The sequence below is a fragment of the Apteryx rowi genome, unplaced genomic scaffold (genome assembly GCF_003343035.1).
Source record: "Apteryx rowi isolate R43461 unplaced genomic scaffold, aptRow1 scaffold_140, whole genome shotgun sequence".
Lineage (NCBI taxonomy): Eukaryota > Metazoa > Chordata > Aves > Apterygiformes > Apterygidae > Apteryx > Apteryx rowi.
Window position 1 is genome coordinate 272,820 of NW_020447642.1, and position 26,106 is coordinate 298,925.

At 36.1% G+C, this 26,106-nt stretch overlaps 1 protein-coding gene across 17 annotated transcripts in view; it reads left to right on the top strand.

Annotated features, from left to right (window-relative positions):
- Window positions 1–26,106, top strand: part of IFT80 (intraflagellar transport 80) — a 62,055-nt gene that overhangs the window by 33,705 nt on the left and 2,244 nt on the right. For 15 of the 17 annotated variants that reach the window (XM_026057740.1, XM_026057752.1, XM_026057751.1 and 12 more), the window contains 11 exons: window positions 6,971–7,150; window positions 9,789–9,907; window positions 10,798–10,872; window positions 12,190–12,353; window positions 16,788–16,852; window positions 17,663–17,798; window positions 18,679–18,826; window positions 19,601–19,772; window positions 22,651–22,740; window positions 22,839–23,011; window positions 24,171–24,294. In XM_026057740.1, the coding sequence (XP_025913525.1) occupies window positions 6,971–7,150; window positions 9,789–9,907; window positions 10,798–10,872; window positions 12,190–12,353; window positions 16,788–16,852; window positions 17,663–17,798; window positions 18,679–18,826; window positions 19,601–19,772; window positions 22,651–22,740; window positions 22,839–23,011; window positions 24,171–24,294 (1,446 nt within the window). Of the gene's footprint in view, window positions 1–6,970; window positions 7,151–9,788; window positions 9,908–10,797; window positions 10,873–12,189; window positions 12,354–16,787; window positions 16,853–17,662; window positions 17,799–18,678; window positions 18,827–19,600; window positions 19,773–22,650; window positions 22,741–22,812; window positions 23,058–24,170; window positions 24,295–26,106 lie in introns of those variants that run through there. The other 2 variants (XM_026057750.1, XM_026057753.1) reach the window with 2 other exon arrangements.

Here is a 26,106-nt window from a genome sequence, read left to right on the forward strand (position 1 = left end):
GTAATAATCTATTTAAAGAACTACATCAATGTTTCATTTTCTAAGGCTAAGAATTTATGTGGGACAGTTTGTCCTATATAATTATTGATAAGACATTGGTCTTTGTTCTCCTTAGATCTAATAATTATGAGAATGTGCTTGAATTTTAGGAGAATTTTAGATGTCTTCTGTAAAATTCGGTCCTTCTAATATACAGCATAATACCTCATCTGGAGGTAGTGACTTTGTCAGTTCTTGATAATTCTCATTAATTATTGGGCCGAAGTCCAGTTTAAGAAGGCAACAGGAACCCTCTTTGCTTCTGGAGTTCAACAGTCTTTTTCCTCTTCAGTTTATACATGTCTATATTCACATGTAGCACTGGATTTCCTTACCTCCAGTTCTGCATATTATCTCTTCAACTTACAGAATCTTTTGTGGATTCTCCTGTGGTTGGAATCGAAAACCTTATTGTAAAATTGTTATATTTTATATCCAGTAAAATACATATGCATGTATGTGTATATGTAGACATATATACATATGTATTTTCCATGATCTAATTATGTATTTGTGTGCATATTTAAGTGTTTCTAACACAACTAAATATAAATTTGCTTTGGATAACTCATTTTTATAATTTTGTTAAGATCTGATTTGCCTGCCGTTACATTGGGAACTGAATAGTCATTTCTGAGCAGTTTGCAGTGAAATGTCAGTTCATCACTCAGTAGTAGCGTGAGCTGATTGCCAGCCTTAATGGACATTAAGGCTCTACTATATTTTCAGATGCCAGAATCTACCTAGCTTCTTTGTAGGTGACATTTCTATGTAACTAGCTTTGGGGCTCTTCTTGTGTAATTTTCTATGTCAGTTTTTCAAAGAAGCTTTTAACAGTCCTTTCACATCTAGAAAAAGCAAAATTCTGATTTGTCACAATTCTGCTCCCCTCTGCCAAATTCTCCGTGTTTGTGAATCAGCTCCCTGGTGCTTCCAAGGGTCGGGTTTTGCAGGGTGAACCTGCTAGGGTGCTACAGTGCCCTGAGTTGGTGCTCCACCAAATGTTTCCCTCTGCACTGATGTGGAAGCCCCTGTGGGGCACGAGGAAAACCAAGCTTCCAGTTTAAAAAATAGAGCTCCTCAATTATTAGGACCTGAAACTTTCTTAAGCGTCAGGCGAGGATCGGAGGCTGGTTACGGCACGCTCGTCTGGGTTTGTGTCAGTCGGGGCATTAAGGGACAGGAATGCCTGTTTCCCTGCTAGTCCCGTTTGCTCTCTGATTGGAAAGGACTGTAGTGGAGATTTTTCAGAAACAAAGGCAAAGGCCTATAACTCAAGTCAGCGGTTTAGGTATGCTGGCTATGTGGGTTCTGACATCATCGGGATGCTTGGTGATCTCAGCTTTTAGTTAAGCTTATGTCAGCCTTCCCCGCACAAAATTCCACGTACCTGTGAACAAAGACCTGCCAGAAGCGACTGACCATTCTTTGCATCGCTGCCATCAGTATTATTTTTAAAGCATTTTTATCACTTAAAATATATTAAAAAAAAACCACTCTTTCTTCACTGTCTTTTTCAGAGTATTTATGCTAAGGTATTATGTGGATAATAATTTTTAATCTGTGGCGTTCAGTCTAGAAATCATAGCTGTCTAGATCCTTCATGGTTGGGTCTTGGAGCTATATCAGTATGATATGTGTGAGATACTGTCCTCATTCCTAGGACACGGAGTTCTCTGAATCTGCTCATTGAAATCATTTGACCTACATCTCAAGAGCCTACTCAGTGTCCATTTATGGAAATGAGACAGTATTCAAAGACTGGTGCTTCATAGTTTTTACTACATTGTGTAATCAGAAAAGGGAAGCTTGGAGTTATTGCTTTTGTATATTTATTTAATATCATGAAACTTTTATAACTACTGTTTTTGTTCTTGAGATAGTTCATTGAATTCAATACAGAATTAAATATGAAACAGGAAAAGGATAAGCCAAACAGTAATACCAAAGTATTGCAGCACTGCAGCTAATGTTGGAACAATTAGTCATATTTATAATCTGAATTTTTAACTCGGTGTATCTAGGAGATACATGACAGCTATTTCAGTTCTAAAAAATTGTTTCTATCTTGCTAATGGAAAGCTAAGTGTTTTTTATTTATTATAACATTTCTTACACATGAAGAATGTACCAAACATCTTCAGGGAGTACAAAATCATTGGAGTGGTCTGAATGATATTGAGAGCTTCAGAAATAAACAGGAAATAAAGCTTTATAATTGCTTTATAATTAAAAAAAATTTTGGTTTTAATCTGGAAATATTTTACTAAGTATTTGAACTAGCTGAAAACCAAACTTTTGGTTAAAAAACATAATTGTTGAAATACACTCTACCTTTGAGAGAGGATGCATCTGCTATGCATAAAGAAGTAATGCCAAAGCCATTTTCCTTAGGCTCCTTGAACTGGTTCTTTATGGATGGCTTGACGCTCCTTTATTGCTCAATCTGACTTCTGGGTAGATTCTTGATCTAAGGTAAATGACCTTAGAAGGGACTTCGTCTATTTGGAAATATCCTAATATCCAGCTTTGAAGTAGTGCTTCTCCAAACTGTTCTCAGATAGATCACATCTGGCCAGCTGTGAAAAACATGCTGCAGATTTAGGACAGTCAGAGTTTTCTCTGAATGTGCTTGGTGCAATCATTTGTCCTACAACTCGAGCTTACTCACTTGCCATATATGGACGTCAGACAGAAGTTCAAGATTATACTCTTGATTACTATGCAGTGTCTCATACGGAATTCATTCTGTTGAGGCAGAAGAGTAGGTTATGGACTTTTCCCAAAAAATTGCAATTAGCTTCCCCAACTGCAAATCATAGGCAGTGAATGGCATGTCTGCGAGCCAAGAGCGTTGGAAACCAAAGCCTTAAAGCTGAGTCCTTGGGACTGGAAATTCAGCCAGTGCTGACATTCTGGCTTTCGCTCACCCTCATGTGCGCAGGCAGTCAAAGAGCCTTCGCTCGGTAGGTGATCTTACACAGCGTTCCTCAAAGCATTAGCACAACTGGGAGGGTGAATTTCATCCCGTTGTGTTTCCCTCCTGTTGAACGTTTAAGTCGGACACCTTTATTTTAATGTAATTTCTGTGATTTCATTTCATATCAATCATGTGGAGACTTTGAGTATGTGAAAACTGAAGTATTTCTTGGGTTTTGTGTGTACTGCAAAAGAAATCAGAATATGAAATGTGTTAGAAACATTAGGTGAGTATTTTCTTCCAACTGTTTCTCCTTTGGTATAATATCATGTATCCGAAAGCCATCAGAATTGAATGTCTACATTTAACTTCAGTCACATGTCTTTTTTTAGTGATTTGATTCTTCTGAAGATTTCAAATATATTTGAATAAATATTTAAAAAATAAGTTTTTCAATTGTTCAAAGTTTTTTTTTTTTTAATATTCTAGTGAATAGAAGAGACTATAGTTGAGATTGAGATTTGCTTCTCATTTTAAAACCTCGTTTAATTTCTTTCTAATAGTCTATTAAAAAAGTTATTTGGTGATCCGTTGTCAGGGAAACACCTCTTCTCAAATTTGGGGTGATTTGTACAAACTATTTCTGAGATGCAAGAACTAGAAAATATGTGTGTTGGTCTGAAAATTCTTCTATTTTTTTGACAAGAAAGCATTAAGAGCAATCCAGCTAAGCTTTAGAGGAGTCTCATACGTAAGGCTGGGGGAATTTAAGAATTAAGTTCTTCACTGGAGAAAATTTAAATAACGAAAAGGAACAAAATTAAGCTTAGGATATATGTACCTTTTTTATTTCTCTCGAGATGAGAAGAACTAGATCAGCCTTTAACTTGGGCTGAGAAATAAATAAAAGTTGTTACATGCATCTCTCTCTTCTTCTGTTGTCATGTAAGCTTCTCTCCTAACTACATTTGTACCCCAGATTGGAAGTAAAAAAGCAAGTGCTAGTTTTAATGCCTTTTCCTTGTTCTTTATGTTTGGGACATTTATAATTTTACTTTTTGCAATATTAATAGGATTAAAATGTATTGGAAAATAAAGATTTATCTGAAAACAGCATCCGTATATTGAAATGTACTCCAGATATTCATTTCCATTCACTTTATTTTCCATTAGCATAACTAAGCCAAAAACTGCTTGTAAGTCTCATGTTTTGCCTTTCTGCTACCTCCAGTCAATTGTTTGCCCTGTTGGTGAAGATATTAGTGTTTTATTTCCTCTCTCAGATTCAAAAAAACCTCCATCAATGATAACAGTTATTAGTTATTCCTTAAGTTACTCTTTTTTTTGTATTTTTACCTGAATGTGCAGGACTGTTTAGGTTGGCTGATGAATGACAGCAGTGATTTGTCACCTTTCCTATTTCCCGGTGTGACAAAGGTGAAGGGCTCTCCAGCGGGACGTGAGCCGAAGCACGCTGTTACTCTCTTTGATGTTTGAACCTGGAGAGAGCGGGAAAATAGTGGAGCTCAAGGGCTAAGAAACTACGTTGTTTCATTAAAACGCCTGCTCTGCCCCTGCCTCCCTGTTGCACCTGAGCAGATGCTGTTCTGCTTCCCTGCGTGCCGGGAAACGTGCCACGGGCAGAGGGCTGGCCAGCAACTAAAACCTTTCTACGCAGCTTGTACGCTGCTGCTAGACAACGTAAGACTCCTTTATTTTTTGTTTAAAAGTATCTTTTAGCAGCTAGCCTGCAGTTTGTGAACTGTTGTGTAATAGCGCCCAGGGCACTTGGCTGAGATTCGGTAGCTACTCGGGCAGAGCAGCGTATTTCCTTGGCCCTGATGCATTTTCCATGGTAAGCTTCGTTGTAGGCGATCGCTTCAGTTTTCAGAACTTTCTGCTATTCCAATAATTTTGGGCCTCCATTTAAAAAACAACAAACCAAACTGATAACTATGTTTTTAATAGACACAGATGACGTAAGCCAGTAGTAGAAGATGAAGGAAAATATGTTAGCCGTTAAGGGCCTTTATTTAGAGAACTGGCCTCCGTGCAGCAGAAACACATTCTTTAGCCCCAAGTGGGCCTTTCCACCTTGCAAAATCCGGTTAGCAGGAAAGTGTGCAATCAGGCCATTTTGCCTACTGTTTGAATTTCTAGCTGTATGGGAAAGCAAGGACACTATTTTAATAATGAGATCCTGAAATACAGTGTTTTGACTTGTGCCCGTGCCACATCAGGCTGTGATCTTACAGATAGTGTAAAATAAGCCAGGCTGTGTTTGGTTACCTTTTGAGTGGAAGATCTGTAGAGTGCTTTGAGGAGCTTGTGTCCTCGACGGGTACAGCAGGGCACCGTTATATATGGGAAAACACTGGGCAGCTCGATGTTTTGCCTTGGAGAAGATCTGTGAAATCACTCATATTTACTTCTCGTGCCTAATGGAAAAGCCTGTAATATCTTTGCATTACACTCCTATTTTTCAAAATTGGTTTAATTAACTACGTTCTAACTATTTTTTTCTGTAAGAAGAGGCTAATTCTCTGTTCTAGACAATGTGAAGTTTATTGTGTCTTGTTCAAAGCTTCTCTGTTCTATCCAGATATGTGATTGTATTTCACTGAATATTGATGTTCTATGAATATGTAATTTGTTTTTAATCTGCTTGTAGAATTGAGAGGAATGGGACTTTGAACAAAAGATCTTATAATAGTGTCAGCTATTAGTTTTACTGTTTTTAACTTAAGAGTGAAATTTAATTAAAAATCAATTAAATGCTACAGCATTATTCCGTTAGCTGATCAAATAGTGTATTTTCTGAAGGGTGCAGTATCAGGTATTTCAGACTTTTCAAACAGAGCGGAATCGAAAACAATTGTACATGTTTGTAAAATAATCCACATGGAAGAGGAGAAGTACTAATTGTTGTCAATAATTGATACTGTATGTTATCGTTTTCTAAACTTTCTAAGGTTTATGCCCTGTTAAGGAAGACAAGGCCAACTGTCTTTTTTCTTTGCTATGTGTTATTTAAAGCACATTAAGTTAGAGTACATTCTGTGGGCCTTTGAAATGATAGTCTTTCTCATTTCTTGTATATTTTGAGCCATCAGGCACTCCTCCAAGTACACGAAGGTTTACCCCAGACCTCTGAATTAGTCTAAATTGGATGGGAAACTCGGAGCTATTGCTTCCGGTTCTCTCTAAAGCTAGGCCAGCCGTCACTGCTTTGATTGCAATAGAGCAATGGGTTTGGGGGGGCCTTGGGGGGGGGGTTGGTTGAGGTTTTTGCAAGCGTAGCAACTGGGAACTTTTACTGTATCCTGCCCCTGTAAAATAACTGCAACAGAGACTATAGAAAAAGGCAGGCAAGGTACCTAGGATCCTTTGTGAGTTAGGATCAGAACGCTGTAAAAGCGTTGCTTTCAGACCTTTTCTTAATCCACCGATGTTCCTTATGTTGGAAGCAAGGCGAGATGCAGCACAGGAGCTTTGCAATTCCCTCCATACTGAGAGGGTCTTCCTTACACTGGCTGATTTTGCCAGGGCCTTGCTATTACTATATTTAGGAACTGCTGTCACTGCAGCATAAACTGCCTGCATCACACTATCATAGCTTACTGTTACCCATGCAGCCAATATTATTATTTTTTCTAAGTACATTCATGTAATTTTTATATAGTAATTGTCTAGATTTATAAATGATTAGGTACATATTCAATATACCGTGACTAGATATTTATCTAATGTACTTCAGGCATTGTGACATTTTTCATTTCTGTTGTATCTGAAGTTTTTGGTTTTGTATCCCTGCTTTTCAAGTAATCTGGCTTAAGAAACCTAATCTTTTTGGTTTGCTTGTTTCAATTATAAGGAAAAGTTATTCCATTGATAAATCTCTTTAAAATTATGAATATCACTGTAAGTCTATTACAATAAATCATTTCCACAATAAATCATTTCCATAAAGTATGATAAAATATTAAGTGTTCTTTTTTCTTTTTCTGCAAGTGGTCTTACGCTTTAGAGAAACCAAACACTGGCAGTATATTTAATATTGCTTGGTCTATTGATGGTACTCAACTAGCTGGAGCATGTGGAAATGGACATGTTATTTTTGCCCATGTTGTGGAGCAACGCTGGGAGTGGAAGAACTTTGAAATAACATTAATTAAGAGGAGAACCATGGAGGTAATCTTCACAGTTCAGAACTGCATTCTGATTAGTAACTCTCTAAGGTTTTTTTTAATACACGATTTGAATTTGTGATCCTAAATTAATGCATAAGGGTATCTTTCTTTTCATATATATATAGTAGGACCATAAAATGGTCAGGGTGAGAAAATGATGTAAATAATTATCAGTTGTACAGGAGATCGGATGCATGTAAATAAGACTATACCAGCAGATGAACTAGAATTAGATAACTCAGAAGTACCTTGTCCTCCAGAATAATGCAAAGATCATTGAAGAGCATGTGAAATTAGCTGTGGTAGGTCTCTTATGAGAGAGAGAGAGAATTTTAAGTGTCATGAAAATATTTATGCAGAAAACAATGTGAATGCATTGGCCAAAACCAAAGAATCATATTACCTAAATTGTATTACAGTAACTGTCAACAAAGGTGAAGCTGCACACATATAACTAAATGTAGACAATATATAGGAGGTTTTTTTACCTTACCTGCACTCATGAGTTGTAGGTGGCACTGATGCAGTTTGTAATGGCTAATGCTTTGGTAAAATCTCTGTTGTTAATGAAGCTATGATGAATGTTGCTGTCTTAATGCATTTCAACATAAATTTGGTTGCTGATCATGACTGTAAAGCTGTTTCTGTCAATAGGCTCTTTGAATGAAGACTTAGGAGATGAAATGCTTGGGAAATAAAGCATTCAAACAACTATAGTCAAACTAAATATCTATATTTAGGACACCAAGACTTAAAAACAAAATGACAGAAGCTTACGGCTTCTCTTGCACTTTTACAGGTACCTGCTTGGTGCTTCCATCTCTTAAAAACTCAGCAATATGCATTGACCTGAGTGGGAGCTGCCAAGTGTCTGTACTGTTAGAAACGAGACAGGCCCCTACATGTGGTTTCTGGAGCTTACATTTAGGATCCTTCATTTGAAAATCTTGGCCTAAATCCACATGTAGGTTACCAAATATCTGGGAATTAATACAGAAATATGAATTTTTACCTTCTAATCTGTCCTCTGTGTTCCCAGACACTGACTCATAACATTTGCTTTGTGAACAGTGGGATAATATAAGATTTCCATTCTTACAAATTTTCCCAATTACATATACAGTGTTAGGGACCAGGCCAATACTTTCAATATCAAAGTCAAGTTCCTGAATTCCTAATTAGGCACTTAATTTTTCTTTGGTCCTGATTCTTTAATGTTTAATATGTAATTGGGAGAAGTTGTAACAACGGAAATGCTGTATTACAACTCAGTCCGGTGGGTGGGATAATATGAGTCAGTGTCTGGGAACACAAAAGACAAATTAGCAGGTAAAAATTCATAATTCTTCTTTCATTCCCAGACATCGACTCGTAACAGATGGGCTCTATTAGTAATCTCCAAGGAGTCTGAATATGCAAACAACTGAGAAAGTATAACTAACCCTGATTCAGGATTAAAATTTTATTTAATTATTTTATCGTCATTTTATTTTATTCGTATGTATTTATGTAGGAAAATATTGCCCACAAAAGGTTTCTAGCTGCGTTGATTTTCAGTCAGTATGACAACAGCAAAATTAATTCCGGATTTGTCACTGTGGTAGACACAGCAATTAATATGTCTATGGAAATGGTTTCTAGACTTTCATAATAATTGAGCTCAGTCTTTGTTTTGCAATTGGTTGCAGAATGGAAGAAATCAGAGAAGTTACCACGCTCAGAGTGGTGACATCTTAAAAAAAATTGTCATAAGAGATCTCATTAGATTTCAGCTGCCTAGAATCTGTGGGCTCAGAAATCTCTGATTACAGACAAACAGTGATTTTACTGAAAAATAATTTGAGCTGATTTTCACAGAAATGGCAGAGGCACAGCCTGCTTGCAAAGGCCAGCTCTCCTAAATTTCACTTACTCCGGAGTGTGGTAGCGTTAAAATATATACCAGAGATATTTAACATCTAGACAACATATCTGCATCCCAATCTTGGATATAGCTCAATTGTTTTTATGGGATCACTGGAAGATTACATTTCCAATGTTTAAATAATCTGCAACTGAATACTCAGTCTTAAAATGGGAACTTTCAGACATCCTTGATCATAGATGATTTTATCAACCTCACGTAGGATATTGTGCTTATACCTGATGTATCCCAATTAAGCATTATTTATTCATTTCACTTCTAAGGAAGTTCATCCAGCTCTTGAGTAATTTTTATTTCATCTCTCAAACTTGAGCATTACTGCTGTTGTGGTGGCTTTAGTCCATTTGTTTTTAATAACTGACTCTTGCAGTATCTTAGGTGAGATTATACTTTTGATTTTTAATTAGAAAATCCATTCAGGAAGATAGACCATTTTTACAAATTGGCTCTTTAAACACAAAGCAAATTAGCAGATACAAATATTTAATGCAAAATTATTTCAAAAGCATATTCAGTGTTTGTATTCAGAGTTTATAGAACCTATGAATTTAGGTTTTCACCATTGCTGTGAAAGTGCCTGTTCCTACATAGGTATATTCTTCTGCTAATGCATAGTAGAATCAGCATGTGTTTATAATAAGAATATGATATTTCACTGGTTTGCTTACATTTCAGTTACTGTCATTTTATTCAACTAAAAATTTCTCTTGATTAGGTGCGCAATGTTATTAACGATGCAGTAGATTTACTGGAATTCCGCGACAGGGTTATTAAGGCCTCTTTGAACTTTGGGCATTTGGTTGTTTCAACTTCTCTTCAATGTTACGTGTTTTCGTAAGTAATACAAATTCATGAAGCTTTTTTGAATTTTGAATTCAGGTAACTGTTGTAAGATAGCAGCAGAAACTTTATTTGAAGCACAGTGACGTTCATACACTATTTGTTTTTGAAACCAATTGAAATATTCTATGGAACCCAGCCTAATATGCAGCAAAATATGTTTGAATAAAGTTGTCCTCCTCCTGTCGTTATTTCTTCTAATATCTTCCAATTTCTTCCAACTTCTTCAGCTTCTTGCTGGTGCCATCGCTGCTTATTCATCTTGCTACAAAGATTTCGCAAGCTTTCTTTTCAGGTAGAGGCAGCAGTGATGGTGGCTGGATGCCAGTGTATTTGTTCCCATTAGGTGACTCCATCCAGGGGACTTCTGGCATGCCGTTATTTTGGAATAGAATAGGATTGGTTCAATCCTACATCATGTTTTAAGAACATGATATTCTGTCTTAATTGCTAAAGTTACTTATCGGTTCAGTGAGATGACTAATGTTGAACCGTAATCCAGGCTGTAATAGGGTACGCAAGAGGAGGACTCTATCCTGCCTCTGTATCATCGTAAAAAAGTTGAAATGCAATTCAGAAATATTTAAAGATGTGTTTGTTTCATATAAATGTGATTTTGATGGTTACTCGGATGTCTGGATCAGCTACTGCTAATGCGAAGGGATGAAAAAATAAAGGCAGGGCAGAAGTGTTATTGGATCATACGGCAGGATTGCCCATGTTACTTGGCTACTTAAATGCTGTTTTTCCTCTGAAAACCTCCCTTTATAGGAATGTTAAATGATTAAAATGTGTATGCTTTACTTACCGAATTCATCTTTGTATTTGCAGTGATATGTAAAGATTAGCAGTTTTAATGAATGATGAACTTATTTCTCTTGTAGTACGAAGAACTGGAATACACCAACTATCTTTGACCTGAAGGAAGGAACAGTTAGTTTAATTCTACAGGCGGAAAGGTAGCTTACTTATTGTAATGCTCAATATTAGATTCTTTCTTAAAATGTACAGAATTACAGTATTTGCAAGCGGTACGTGAAGGCCTAGCTGATATAATGAACAGACCATTTGCCATATGGTATCTATGATAAGGTGGCGGTAATGAATATTTTCATATATTATATGTGCATGTTTAGACTCTTATTTGTGGTAGAGAGTAGGTCTTCTGGCATTACTCTAACATCTGTTTTTTGATGTTTTATATTGCTTTGTTAAAGTGGAATATATTTTATAGAAATAATATTTGGTCTCCAGTTTTTATTAAAAACATTGCCAGCAATACCAAATAAAAATAAATAGCTTCATTTTTCTTACGTATTTATATTTTATATATGCAAGAACTGACTACTTTTCTCAATGTAAGACATTTTTCAGCTGTATGTCCTGAAAAATCACTTGTCACACAGACCTTTACATGTGCCTTTGTAGAGGGAGAGTCTTTTAAAGGACTAAGAATAGGAGCAGAAGTCAAAAATCTTGGGTTCTGATTTTAGTCTCAGTTCTCTTAGACAATTATCCCTGGACAACTGTTTTCAGCATAGTGCAGCACAATGCTCACAGCATTCGATGTCAGTGACAGTAACACTATATGCAATAGTTGAGGGCCTAACAATTGTTTTTGTTTATGGTTGTGGTTTGCACCCATGAACTATAGATATTATACTTACCAGTCACTGCTACACATTATTTATATTCTCTATAAAAGTTTGAAATGTGTTCCTGCAAATGCGTTCCTTCTTATTGAAGACCTGCATCTTAATAGATGGAGATGAATTAATTAAAAGAAGTGTCTTCTATTTACTTTACATTATAATCCAGGCATGCTGAAGAAAGAGATACAGGTAATAGTATACTATCTCAAAGGTAGCTGTAAACATTTAAGTTGTGTCTCATATATACACGCAGTATAAAATGAATGGTCAGAGTTCTCTTGTGGATTGATATGTGTGGAATACTGTGTGCAAGCCATATGCTTCAGGAGTTATAAGACTTAAATCTTGTAATAGCTGTAAAAGAGAAGTAAGTTGAAAACCATAGTGATTTAAGATAAATATTTTTTACTATGGAAAAAGATAACATGCACATTAAAATTGAAATCATCTGTACAGAACTTTCAGAATATCAACTTTGAAATGTAAGGTTTAGAAATTATGTAATTTAACTAGAAAACAATTGCAGCATATGCAGGATATTGGACAGTTACCTTCAAATTGTTGAAACTGTCATCATTCTTTTCTGTACTGTTAAATGATTTGCATTTTTGTTGCTTTTTGTAGGCATTTTCTTCTTGCAAATGGTGGAGGGCTTTATTTATATTCCTATGAAGGAAGATTAATTTCCTCTCCAAAATTTCCAGGAATGAGAACAGACGTTTTAAATGCCCAGACAGTATCTCTGAGTAATGATACTCTAGCAATAAAAGACAAAGCTGATGGAAAGGGTATGTTCTCAGTTCTAATACTTTTGTGTTTGCTAATAATTCTTTATGAGGTTTTCAGCATCTTTGCATTTGAGTTTGTTTTTCATGCTTAGCATGGTTATGGTGAAAAGAAAGCATGAAGCAGAAATAATGATTTATTTATCTATGATATAAAGGAAAGATTGTATTTATTCTAAAAAATATGGTTTTGCTTAACTTTGATTAAAAAAATTAAAAGAATGATATATGTCTGACCTTCCAATTGCATGTGTAATGCATTGGAGAACCATTGAACATATACAAAAAATACTTGAACTATAGGTTTTCACTCTCTTGCATGTGATTCTCTAAAGAAGTACCTCAGCAACTTCTTTTTTTCTGCTTGACTGCTGCTCTTAGAAGCCTCTAGTACATCAACTGTAATTACTTTTAGTTTTCAGATGTTCTTTTCTTTAAGTTTTTGGGGGTTTTGTGTCTTTACAACGTGTAAGTTTTATATGCAGCTGTTGTGACCATAGTCATGAGGCTGTGATGTTCTTTCTCACTGTAGTGGTCCTGAAGACTCGCTACAGTTTCTGTTTTGGCACCAAAATGCTGTAATTTTAAAACATGACCAAGTTTGCTTCAGGTAAATTTTTGCATTAAGGAGGGGTACAGGAATATTTTCAGTTAACTTTTCTCCATCTTCTGTTCTGTCTCTTGAAGAACATGAGCAGTTTGCCCATGCAACAATTTAAGTAGTTTAAGTGTCTACTGGAGAAGTGCATCACTGGAAGAGTCATGGCGCTCTGACTTTTGGCGTCAGAACTGTCACGTATAGGCCACATAAATATTACAGTGCAGCACTGCAGTGTTATCTATAGCTATATCCCACTGCGATATGGCCAATAAGAGGATGACCAGTGGAAACACATGTGCGTGGGAGCTGTTGTTACCTTGGAATGAAACAGTGGAAACTTCCTGCCAGTAGTTCCAACTGACAGTAATTCAACCCATACAAGCAATCTGGTATTCTAGACTTAATTATAGGCAGTGAGTTAACTCTTTAGTAATGATTGCATGGTGGTTTTCTCAGAATATAACCTGCGACTTAAATTACTTGAAGATTGGGGGGGAGACACTCTGTAATAACTCTTTACAATATCCCTCCCCAAGCAAAAGAAAAAGCAGGGAAGATTTGGTATCACTTCTTTGTTACAGAGCTTTTTTGCTGCTCCATACAACTTATATATTAGGGTTTTTTTTATTGTACATCCTTATCTTTTGTGTGAGAACAAATGATTTATTTCTCTTTGAGTAATTACTTCTAAGAATAGTAATATAATTGTGAAGTGCATTTAATTTTTAAGGACATGGACTTAGGGAAAAATTATCCTCAAGACCTGGGACATTAAAAATATCTAAAATAGCTGTGTAATAATTAAAAGGGATTTTAATTAGTAAAAAATATATAAATTATTCAGAAGAAAGCAGTGGTTTACAAAAACTTGTAAATAAGTGAAAAGCTGCATTTTATTTCTGACTTTTTTTTCTTTTACCTGTTGTGTGTTTGGGTGTGTGTATGTTTATTTAGATATTACTTCTTATACATAAAACAGAGACTTTATTTTTTTGCTCTGTTGACACCTTTGATGTGGTTAGGGTAAAAAACAATAGAAGTGCTTTATATCAATTGAGATTATATAGACAATTTATCCATAAATATTGTCTGTTGGCTCTATGTACAAGTATTTAAGATTTTGAGGATAAACCCCCCATCTTGCCCCGTCCCCCGCCACTTTTCTGAGTAAGACCGAAGAGCATCCCCATCCCCTAACTGTTCCCATGAGTGTCCTGAAAACCTCGTGAGCCAGTTCTGCGCCCTGGCTGATCCTCCCCAAAACTGTGATCTACAGAGGCTGGGTTCCTGCTGGTGTTTTCAAGCCAAGCTCTCCAGAGGACGCTGCTGGTAGGAGCTTCCGTCAGGGTAATGGGTAGGGGTGGCCTTCGGAACAAGTCCCGCTGGTAGTGTTGAAAGGCCTTGTAATAAGCCAGCACATGGGAAAACAGTTTCTTGGCACACGAAACCGTGGCTTATCTAGGCCTATTTATTCTTCTAGGTTCACCCTAGCCACAGCGTTTTTTCTTTTCCCCTGTTTTGAGGGCAGGTCTGGTTTTCGTAATGCAGCGCGTTACAGAAGCATCTCAGGTGGCTCGGTTGGATGCAGGAAGCAGTGTACACGTGGTGGCATGGAGCTCTCTACACGCTCGTGTACCCTAAAACGGAGAAAAGCGTGAGCTGCTGTGCTTCAGCGTAGTGACTTGGATCTTCTTGTGCTTTCGATAGTCCAGACCAAAGACTGGTATCGCTGGACTTAGTCCTTCCACATTCCTAATGCAACTGGAAGAGGGAGGAGGATCCCGTGTCAAAAGCAATTGCAAGCCCTGGGAGCAGTTTTTCCTTAATAACAAAATTTTGTGTTAAAAGATAGAAATTAGCTGTTTTCTTTCTCTGGATGTTTTAAAGTGAGAGAATAACCTTTATTTATATTTTTAATTTATACATATGTATTTTAGGTTCTAAGAGATTGTAAAGGGATATTGAAGTTTTCCGGATTAAAAAAAAAAAAAAATTCTTTACTGAAATACCATAATAAGCATTGTAGATTAAGAAGTTAGTGAAGAGTTCATGAATTTTATTTGTCAATTAGGTATCATAGTTTTCTTTAAAACCCTCTTAATCTCACTTTCTGTAGCTTTTATAACAGCAGCAAAATTGGTTTGTATAGCAAGATCAAAATAAATTTCTTGTAGGGAGCCATGCGTAGAAGTGAGAAAAATACCACTTCTGAAGAACAACTAATTTTCTTTTGTATATTTTACCAGCTGCCAAAAGCAGCACTTATACCAAACTCTTCCCCCCCCCCCCCGGCCCGCACACTCAGCCAGTGCTTTCTGAACACCTGCTCTTATGGTTTTTTCTTCTGCCTGTACAACCACTGACCTCAAACCAACATCCTGTGTCCTACTGCAAGAACCCAGGGCGGCGTATTCGCATGTTAACGTCGCCATCCTTTGGAGCGCGCGAGCACCTACCTCGGGTGTTTCATCCCTGCAGGTGTCGCGTTGCAGTCGCAGGTGGGATATGTTATCCAGCATCGGAAATGGTCCCGTCACTCTTGTGCTTTCCCTGAGCTAAGGCTGAATCACGTGTCTTAAATTACAGCTGATGTTCATAGTAACGTTACTGTTTTCGCTGAGCTGGAGTAGTCCGGCTAGTGAGGCGTCTCGCTGATGTGTGTGTGCATGCACAGGCAGTATACGCAGTATTATGGGTGGTCTGTGTGCAAATGTGTGCGCATGTGCGTGCAGACGTACGCACACAAACAGAGAGAGAAACTTTCTTTTTAGGAAAGATTCAAATACTAGTCTCCATTGGATATCCCAGAAATAAAGATGAGGTAGGTTTTTTGTTTTTTTATTTTTGTTTTTGTTTGGGTTTTTTTGAGGGGGAGAGGGAGAGAGAGGGGAGAGCGGAAGAGAGGGATTTTTTTGGTAAAAATGGTAAGAATAAAATACAAAATTCAAACGTACCTGGCTTAGTCAGATTTTTTTGAGTAAGCCAGCTGTTAATGTTTTGTTGTGAATGAATGATCATGATATGCACAAACCCTAAACTGTCCTGGGATAAAATATGGCTAAAGACCACTGCATTAAGATTTTCAGTTTTCACCCCATTGTCTTTGGCCTACAGACATTCTGGAAGCAAAAAACCTCTTAGCAAAAACCCAAAGGTGTGTAAAAGTGTTGGTTTAGGAAGGTATGACATACCAAAAAGCCAGTTTTTGTGTCCGGGTAATAATCATACCTGAAACAAATAGGAAAATGCTTCTGAAGAATGTTTTACTCAATAGCTCCAAGGACAGCTTTCTGTATATCTGCCGTTAATTCCTCAGGGAAGATGTATCAGTCGGTAGTATCACTTCCTCAGCTTTCATACTTATCAAAGCTGTGGGCAAAGATTGATTAAATAAATCAGATGGCCTTGATAACATAAATATATCCAGAATGCAAGATACAAACCCATCTACCTGCATCAGATAGAACTGGGTGTAATTTCTGTAAATAGTTCTTTGAGCTGTGATTGGAAGTAAAATGCTAATTTTCTCGCTTCAGAATCAGTCCATAATATCACATTTCAGTGGCTGTAAGTCCTCCAAAAATATTGACGTTTGAGAATTCTCACAGAATACTCAGATTTCAAAATGAGAGTATTCCTATGCTCAGCAGGCTAAGATGGTTAAATTTTAAGATTGTAAGATTCTTGTTCGACCAGAAAATGAAAGTCACTGATAAATCAAGCATGTGGCAGTAAGTATCCACACATTATACTCTGCAAATGAGTGGGACCACTTGGAAAATCTATGAAGAACTGTTAATTGTAACTAATAAACCGTATAATATTTTTTTCTTCAGTTATCTACATATTTGAAGCTTTATCTGGAAAGCCATTGAGTGATGGAAGGCCTCTAACCCATACGGTAGGATGAAGGCTATAATGCTTCTTTTTGATTATATTTTGAAAGTAATAATCAGTAACAAAAAACTATTAAAGGCTTACGATCTTGATACAAAACAGTTTGACAAATCTAGTTGATTCTTATAAAATAACAATAATTAGATTCTGTATGCAGTGTTGATATACAAAGGGATGTACTGTATATTGTTTTTGGCTACTGGCATGCGTATCCCGTGCACATAAGAGACTGAACCTACAGGTGAATGGTTGTGTTACGCGGTAAAACTGATGAATTGGGCTTCCGCTGTATGTACTCCAAAGCAACTTTTATTAGCTCAGTCCCATCTTAACACTGAAGAAAAGACAGTCAGTGAAAACAGGTCTGCCTTTAATCTGAGTTTTTACTGTTTTTCCTTCAAAAATGATTGCATGAACTGTGTTTTACTTTTCTTTACTCTTGTGGTATACAGCAAAGGACTTCAGGTACTAAAGCAAAATCAGGCAGCTTCTTTGGAGAGAGACATAAACTTTCTTATGCTGCCTTTGCTTTTAGACTGCCACTTCTGTTTCTGTGACCTTTTTGTAAGTTCCTAAACTGCTAAGTCTTCTCTGTTGGAGATTATTCTGGCTAGAGAGTTTTGCTTTAGTATGTATGAAATTAATTTATATAAAGCTTTGTTCAGCAGAGAAGACACACACAAGTGCATTAATGATCCTGTTTTTCAAGAGTTTTGTCTTGTTTTTAGTAAGGCATTCATTTGTTTGAGTATCACATGCTTTCTCTGATACAGATCTCCAGCATAAAAATGAAATATTTTCTTTTCATTTTTAGACGGAAATTGTGGAGATTGCTTTGGACCAGAAGGGACTCACAAGTGAAAGAAAAATAGTTTTTATTGATAAGAATAGAGATCTTCACATTACTTCAGTTAAAAGGTTTGGAAAAGAACAGAAGATTGTCAAAATAGGTAAGAAAATTTCAAAATAACACTAAACTGTGTGCTAGCAGAAGAATAGTTTTTTATCCGGCACAAGAGACAAAATTTAACTTTTTAATTAATGGCGAAATTGGACTTGACAAAACATTTCGAATAGTCCTGTGGCTTTCTTAAGATAGTGATGGAAACAATTTTAGTGTGTTTTATCTAAATTCTGATAATTTTATATCAGTTACTAGTAAAGCAGTTGTTCACATTTAAGCACTTACTATTATATTTCAGAGTAAGCAACTAAGACAATATTGGAGAAGCTTGTATTCCTCAGAATTATTCAAGCTGTTTGAATATAGAATCTTTCAGAATTTTTTCTTGCTGATTCAAATTCTTAAGTACATAATATTTTTAAATAAAAGCTTGAATTCTGTGGGCAGATGCATGATTTGGTAAGTGCCAGGGTGGAGCCTGGCCGTTGTTTTCATTTTGATCTGCCCTCTCAAACCTAGCTCCAAAAAAGGTATTTTGCAAAAGGAGCTAGCTTTGCACTCTATAAAGAAGCTAAGTTAAGAGCAACAGTTAAGAAGCCAAGAAGAGCAATTGCTTCTAGTGTTTTATATCTTCTGCATACTAATAGTTTATCAGTAAAGTCTTAAAAAGCAGTATAAAGCCAACAGCACTGAGCTACTTTGTGTCTATTCACATCAGAAATGAAGAATATGAATGTCAGAAAGATGCAAAATTGAATTTGGCTGAAAGTTTATAAGACTTTACCTTACAACCTAGGGGGTTAAAACCAATACTTATAAAAGGAGCTAATAAGTGCCCTCTTACTGATAGTGAAGTTTCAAGAAGTATGTATTTATTTTGAAGGTTCTTGTGGAAATGCATAATATTCTGTTATCTTTAAATTAAGGAACAATGGTTCATACTTTGGCTTGGAATGACACTTCTAACATACTTTGTGGGATTCAGGATACCCGTTTTACAGTCTGGTACTACCCCAACACGGTCTACGTAGATAAAGATCTTTTGCCAAAAACTCTGTATGAAAAAGATGCAAGGTAATAATACATCCTTTTGATCAAAACAGTATTAGTATGTATTTCAAATATTCTTTCAAATTATTTACTCAGTTATTAAAGAATTGTGTTAATTTTGCCAGTTGAAATAGATGTCAGGGTTGCAACTTCCAAAATTCTTTCTATATTCTTACTTCTAGATCAGGCAATTAAGAAGAAGCTTTTTATACAGTATAAACTCTGTGACGTTTGGAGTTTAAATGGTAACAGCACAATTTAAAATTAGAATGCTATTTTGGTGCAGAAGCAAAATTTTAATCAAATCTTTTGAAATAGTCTTAGCTGTTTTTGAAAATAAAATAATTAATCTGTTTAAAACATCTGTTTTAAATGAAAAGTATCAAAATATTTGGTCACAGATAACTACTTCAGCCTGTGGGAACATTCCCATTAAGAAGTACTGATGTCTGTTTCTCCCTTCTTACAATACTTTTTGATATGAAATTCTTCAAATAGCACACCTGAATTCATAATTTTATTCCAGGAATCACAGGAGCCCAATTTTTTTTACTGAAAATAGTACTTGAAAATCCATTATTTGCACAGTATTTGCATTTGCCTTACAGCCAGTGAATGTGCATAAGTATCATTTTATTTTTAGACTGCCTTACAAGTACCTGTTGACTATAACTGTTAAATAACTAGCTGCTTAGATTTTTTTTTATGATTTGAAAATAAAATATAATTATTCTGTTCCTACTGTTCTTTCCACTAAGAAAGGAGTGAATGTTAACTTATCTATCTTTCTCTAAACAGCGAATTTAGCAAAAATCCCCAGATTGTACACTTTGTAGGAAATCAGATAACAATTAGAAGAGCAGATGGTTCACTTATTCACCTTAATATTTCACCTTATCCTGCGATTCTTCATGAATATGTTAGTAGTTCTAAATGGGAAGATGCTGTCAGACTGTGTCGCTTTGTCAAGGTAATTTTTAATGGGCAAAGTTCAGATATAATTTCACTGAAATGTTTTATTTATGTTTTAAAGTATTCAGTAATCAGAATTGCATATGAAGTGTTAGTTGTTATTTCCATTCTTCAAACTGTTTGTTTACTTTTTACTTTGTTGATGATGATTTTTGGTCTGATCATGAAAATTCTTATAGTTCTTATTCATACCAAAGACCAGATGGATTAAACAAAGGTATTCACGAAAGTTGGTAATACTCATAAATTTTCAGGACTAGACATTAGTATAACTGATTAAAAAAAAAAAAAAGTTCTGTATCTCCACATACGGTTATCTAGTATTTTTTCATATTTTATTTCACTTGCTTTTTTTTTTTTCCCCTTCGCTTTCTTTTGTATGTATTTAGGCAACAGCAACAAATGAGGTGAGTCTGGCAGTCTTTAAAAAAACAAAACAAAAAAAACCTGCCTCCTTTTCCCCCATTAACACTTAGAAAAGAGTTTAGCATTTTTGTATGATTAGCATGACCTTAAATATGTATTTAAATTTTTTTTATATATTTGCATTAAGAAATCAGTACACATCCAGATAGTTTGGGTTGTATAATGATATTTATTCTGACTGTTGCCCCTTTAATAGTAGTTTTTATTCCAGTATTTGGCAGTGGGAACTGGCATTTCAAATCCAATATAATGTGGACTTTGTGAGTAATCTAAATGCAACATCTTTAAAAGTAGGACACCTATATTAGGTGGTAATTTCATAATATCATTTCTCTCTGATTACTATGAAGGTTTTCTAATCAGAGGATTTTTTGCCAAACTTTTCATGCTTCATCTGCATTCTTAAGGCGAGCTTTATCCAAAGAGTTTAATCATACTTAAAGGAAGAAAGTTTGAAATTTTCAGTGCTTTCTAATGAAATCGCAATGTAGCTATCATATTCTTCTCACTGTCTTCATGAGTTTTTCCTCACTAGTCCACATCTGTCGACAAGTGTATGCGGCCTTTCTCTCAAGAAGGACTGTAACAGAATCTTTATTTTTACTGTGAAGAGTATTCTCATCATCTGTTTCTGAGCATCTCGGGTACCTAGGTCTCAGTCTTTGAAAACTTCTCTCTTCTATTGATTACCATGGAAAGTTATTGTCTTAGGTATAAGGTGATCGAAAACCGCCCAGACTAGATGATGTAAATGCCCTTTGCTAAGGGATGACCTGGAATGTTCTTAAATCAGCGTACGTGAAAAGCCATCACAGTCGTCGTGTGCACTGAGTGCTGCGTTCCTCTTTCATGATTCTAAAACTCTCCTTGGTGATACAGTGCTATTTTGCTGATTTTGGCAACCAGACATTTCACAGTATTTCCAGTCAATAATAAGAAAATGGGCTATATTTCTGAGCAAAGAGAGCACAGAGGGGCCTATCAGTGAAAAAAATCCTAGAAACATGGTGTCCTGAATAATTTCAGGCTGAGCTTTCAGCATTTTATCACCTGATTCTCTAAACAGGGAAGTGGGAAGAGAATATGAGAAAGATTTTATGAGGATTCGATTCTCTGAACAATTTTAAGCCTCCCAAATATGTGCTGCCAGCAAAAATGATGAACTTGGGAATCATGGAACGAAGGGAAAGGGTGGGAGCACGTGTCCAAGCGCAGGGATGCTGGTAGCGAGACCGTGGCCTCGGGTTTCCTTTCCGTCCTGCGCTGTCTTCAGTGGGTCCCATCATTTTGTCACATACTACAGTGATTGTAAGACAGAGTGTGGCAATACATTTAGAACATACTCGATGTAGCTGAGTGTGTTGTTTTTTAAATCAGTAGGGCTCTCATGCTGCTTCCAAAAACCTGTTCATGTTGTGAAAAAGGGTTATTTTCAAACTTGTAATTGAACATATTTAACAAAAATCTTAAACAGCTTTATTCCCAGAGTGCATATGGACTGACAAGTACATTCAAAATGACATTTGTCCTGTCTGAACTAGTGTTTTTAGACATGGTAGCCTAGAATATATTAACTAATGTAATTTAGTAATGTATCTTTTGTCCTAATGTAGTCAGACTTGAGAAAGGAAGTTATCAAAATATTAGGATTTTCCTAAATGTTTCTCTGAGTTTGTGAGATTTAGTAAGAGTGCATAAAAATGCAAGAGTTATGAAAATAGAGAACAAGGGTATAAAGTTATCGTTACCACAAAGCTTTTATAAAATTCTTAATTCTAAGCATTAAACGTACTAAAATTATCACAAAGGAGACAGAACTTCTGAAGCTCTCATTTTCTTTTCAGCAGGTTCCTACTCTGTTCTGCTGTCAAGTTTTTTTTCTCTTCCATTTGTAGTACCTTTATGATAAAGGTACATTTACTGTTATTATGGGAACTATGACACTGTAACGGTGTAGTTTAATGAGATACTGGCTTTGGCAGTAAAGCCTTCCTGATGTCCCTGTTCCCAGTGCTGCAGTTTGTCAGCGTCGGTGGTTCCAGCACAGTTATTCATGAGGCCAGGTTAAGGTGAACCAGGTTAAAATAATTTTTTTGTAACCTGAGCCAGTGTTTGGTTTCCATAAAGTAGTGTGATAAGGGCACCAGTGAGGAGGTTGTAAAAGTGGTACTATGGCAAGAGCTCATTACTGGCTGAGCTGCTGAAAACTAATGATTCATTTAGCCACACTGGCAATCACCACATCAAAGTTTTTATAATGAGGGGTTTCTGAGAATTAATTTAATAGTGGCTTTCTATTAAAATATTTAGACCACAGTACAGGGAATGGCATAACTGAGAAATGTTGTTGTAGAATATTTTCAGGATTTGTATCCTTTGTATTAGAAGTCAATTCCAGTATAATAATAAATTCATGAGGTTTTAGGAGTTGCATTTTGTTTTAATTTCAGGATCAGAGTATGTGGGCCTGTTTAGCTGCTATGGCAGTTGCCAGTAAAGATATGGCTACAGCAGAAATTGCCTATGCATCAATTGGCGAGGTAAGAAAATGCAGTTAACTATTTCCTAGTTAAATTACTGCAAAACTAATTTTGTTCATTGATTTCCCTTAGTAAACTGTCATACATCTCATTAACAGATTGACAAAGTTCAGTTTATCAATTTCATCAAAGATCTTCCATCAAAGGAATCAAGGATGGCTCATATACTGCTGTTCAGTGGAAATACCCACGAAGCTGAAACCCTGCTTCTTCAGACAGGCCTTATTTACCAAGCTATTCAAGTCAACATCAATCTTTACAATTGGGATAGGTAGTATTTCTGAAAACACAATATGTTTATGAGCTGTCTTATTGAGGTAACATTTAAAGTATTTGGATCATTTGTTTTATTCCAGATAATTAGCTGACTAATTTCCTATCTGTAATTGCCCAGAGCTGTAAAAAGATGAAGTAAATCATATCATGACAATACACTAAAGTAAAATGATTAATTTTTCTGTCATATTTAGAAGATGTAAGTATTCTGTAATAAAAATCTGGAACATGCTTAGAAACATTTTTAAATAACGTTTTACTTTTTCATGATTGCCAGCACAGAAAAGTCGTTAGTAATACCTCAAACTGCATGTGACCCTCAGTGAATTAAAGCTGTTTTGAAATATCTTGTTGCTAAAAATAGATACGCAGCCATTTAGACTCCCAGCAATGTGTAGGTGGATAAAATATGAATGAGAAAACAGAGTAGGAAAAATTTCTCCTTTAAACAAGAAACCAAGCTTTCTAACAGAATCTTATGAGGCCATTTGCTACTAACTGCACATACCACTGTGGGCAAAAAGTTTGTTTCTTTTCCCATAAGCACATATCTGTGTTTTTGATTGTGTTGCCTAATATGTACCATCTAAAAGCTATGTGTATAAAACAGAAGTATTCCTTATGTCATTGAGAAGAAAACAGATGTAAGGGTAATCAGTTACTCTAATACAATGGCTAAATCTTTCCCACCTTTAAAATTTTCTTAAATGCTGCATAGCATATGCTCTGAATGCACAAAATGACACTGTTCAGAAGAGATTTTTATAACTCCTGACTATAGTAACCTTATTGAAAATGATTCCTTTTCCCCTTTTTATTGAGAACACTGAAGTCTATGCATTCTTTTTCGTTTCCTTGAAATAAAAAGCCTCCTCCTGTCAAACTCCAATCAAGAGACAAAGTTGTGAACAGAAATAAATGTTGGATGTTTTTCCTAATGTGCATCATAAAGTAGACAGTATATGACATGTTGGCTACTTTTAACCTCCTGTGATTGATAATAATGAAAAACTGCTTGGCATTATAAATCAGAAATCTTTGCCTGCAGCCCAGACACTGTTCAGCGTATCTTTTTTGCAAAGCTATGGTGATTGTAGTTGTGCCAGAGCATTTATATAGCCTCACAAGCCCATTTTATTCATGTTTTATTCCAGGGCACTAGAACTAGCAGTAAAGCACAAGACACATGTTGACACAGTTCTGGCTTATCGACAAAAGTTCCTAGAGGACTTCAGTAAAAAAGAAACCAACAAGAGGTTTTTACAGTATGCAGAAGGTGTAAGTATTCCTTGAAATTATTCAGTTTTAGGTGAATTTATTCAGCATCAGCTTTAGGTCAGCCTACTCTTTGTAGCCAGTTTTGTGCCAAAAAGAAAAAAAAAAAGGTCATATGTTTGAACTCTTCTTGGTTCAAATGTGGACACAAATCTTATGGTTTTACGTCTGACTGTTACGTGCAAGTTCATAGCTTAATGCATGGCTACATGGCTACTAATATTTGTGCATGTGTTTTATTTGAAGGCACAGATATGGAATGTATATATTTAGTATCTGGCAAGGATTATACAGATGAAGGCACACTTATTTTTCATAAACAGGGAGATAAGCCTTAGTATGGCTGAGTATGTACCTCTTAAATATCTTCAACATTTTTACATGCTCTTATGGATAGTAACAATAACAATCTTTGAAGTTATCCAGACATATATTAAGAGTGAACTATGAACTGTTTTGCCAAATATGATAAATAGCTTAATGCACAGTTTCATCAAACCTCTGGAAACCCTCTCCATCGTCATTAGGTCATTTCAATTTATTAGCATTTCACAGATCTTAAAGACTGAGATCATATGGTTCATGAGCTAAAAGTATCTTAGATTCCACTGGAGTATCTTCTGTGCATTTTCTTTTATGAGATGTACCAGATGTGGTGCACCTGAGACAGCAGTTTCAGTGAGCAGCCCTCAATTCCATACTGGTCTTCCCTCCCCTGTTTCTGAGCTCTCTCAGAGTAAGACTATAAAAAGAGATGTGTACTTTGGCTGTATCAGATCTTTCCATCCGCTGTAGCTGATGGATCAGGAGATGCATCTGAGCTGCTAGCTTGGATCCTTTAATTGGATAGTGCCCATTACACTTTTAATAAAACTTAATTTCTAGTGTAAGACATTAGCTTTTAGCACTTCTAAGGATGTTTTATTTCCTAAACAGAAGAATAAAAATCTGCAAGGTGTCTAGGCATCTGGTAAACAAGTCTGCAGTACTTTATTCAGAGGATAGAGAAAGGATAACAGATTCCAAGTACTCTTATTATACATCACTTTCAGCAGCTAAGCTGTCTGAGTCTTCTATATACTTTAGACCCATTAGTCAGCAAAGATCATGTTAATCCCCTAATGCTTCTGGAAGACACTTTTTTAGATAATACTGTCTTTAATTCATAATAAAACTCTAATTTCTGGAAGGGATCCTAAGCAATAATGCCTTGTCAGTGACTAGGTGTGAGTAGGACCTTTGTAAGTGTTTCTTCTTGCCCTCAGTCTTGAACCTTGGGTTTCAGAATGCAGAAACTCCCTGAAGTCAACAAGTGCTTGAGTTGTATCCATATCCATGTTCTGGAGGTCTTGGCTGATGGATCTAAAATTAAAAGGCAACCTATCCAGTGAAGTGGATTTGGAGGTCTTGGCTCCAGTGTTAACAAAATTCTTAGTGCAGCCTATCAGGCTTGGGTAGCAAATCTAGAAGCAAACAAAAAGGGCACAAAGAGAAAAGGCAAGGTTTTGTGCTGCTCTTCCTTCTCAGAGAAAAGAAGAACAGAAAAGAGATTTGTCTCACTTTCCCTCCCACCACCTAACATTTCTTCAAGCTTAAGCAGGGAGTTCTTACCTCTTTTCTATACTGCAGCTGAGACCGCTGATCTGCAATCAGATACAGAATCTAAACAATGTGCTTAGTTGTTATATCTCACATCTTTATATATAAGGTATTATGAACCTACTATGTATACTGAGAGTCCGTATCTTGGCAGTTACTAGGTGTCACTGGCAAGGATCATTGGCTTCGCTGGCAAGTAGCCCTCTGGGCTAGATG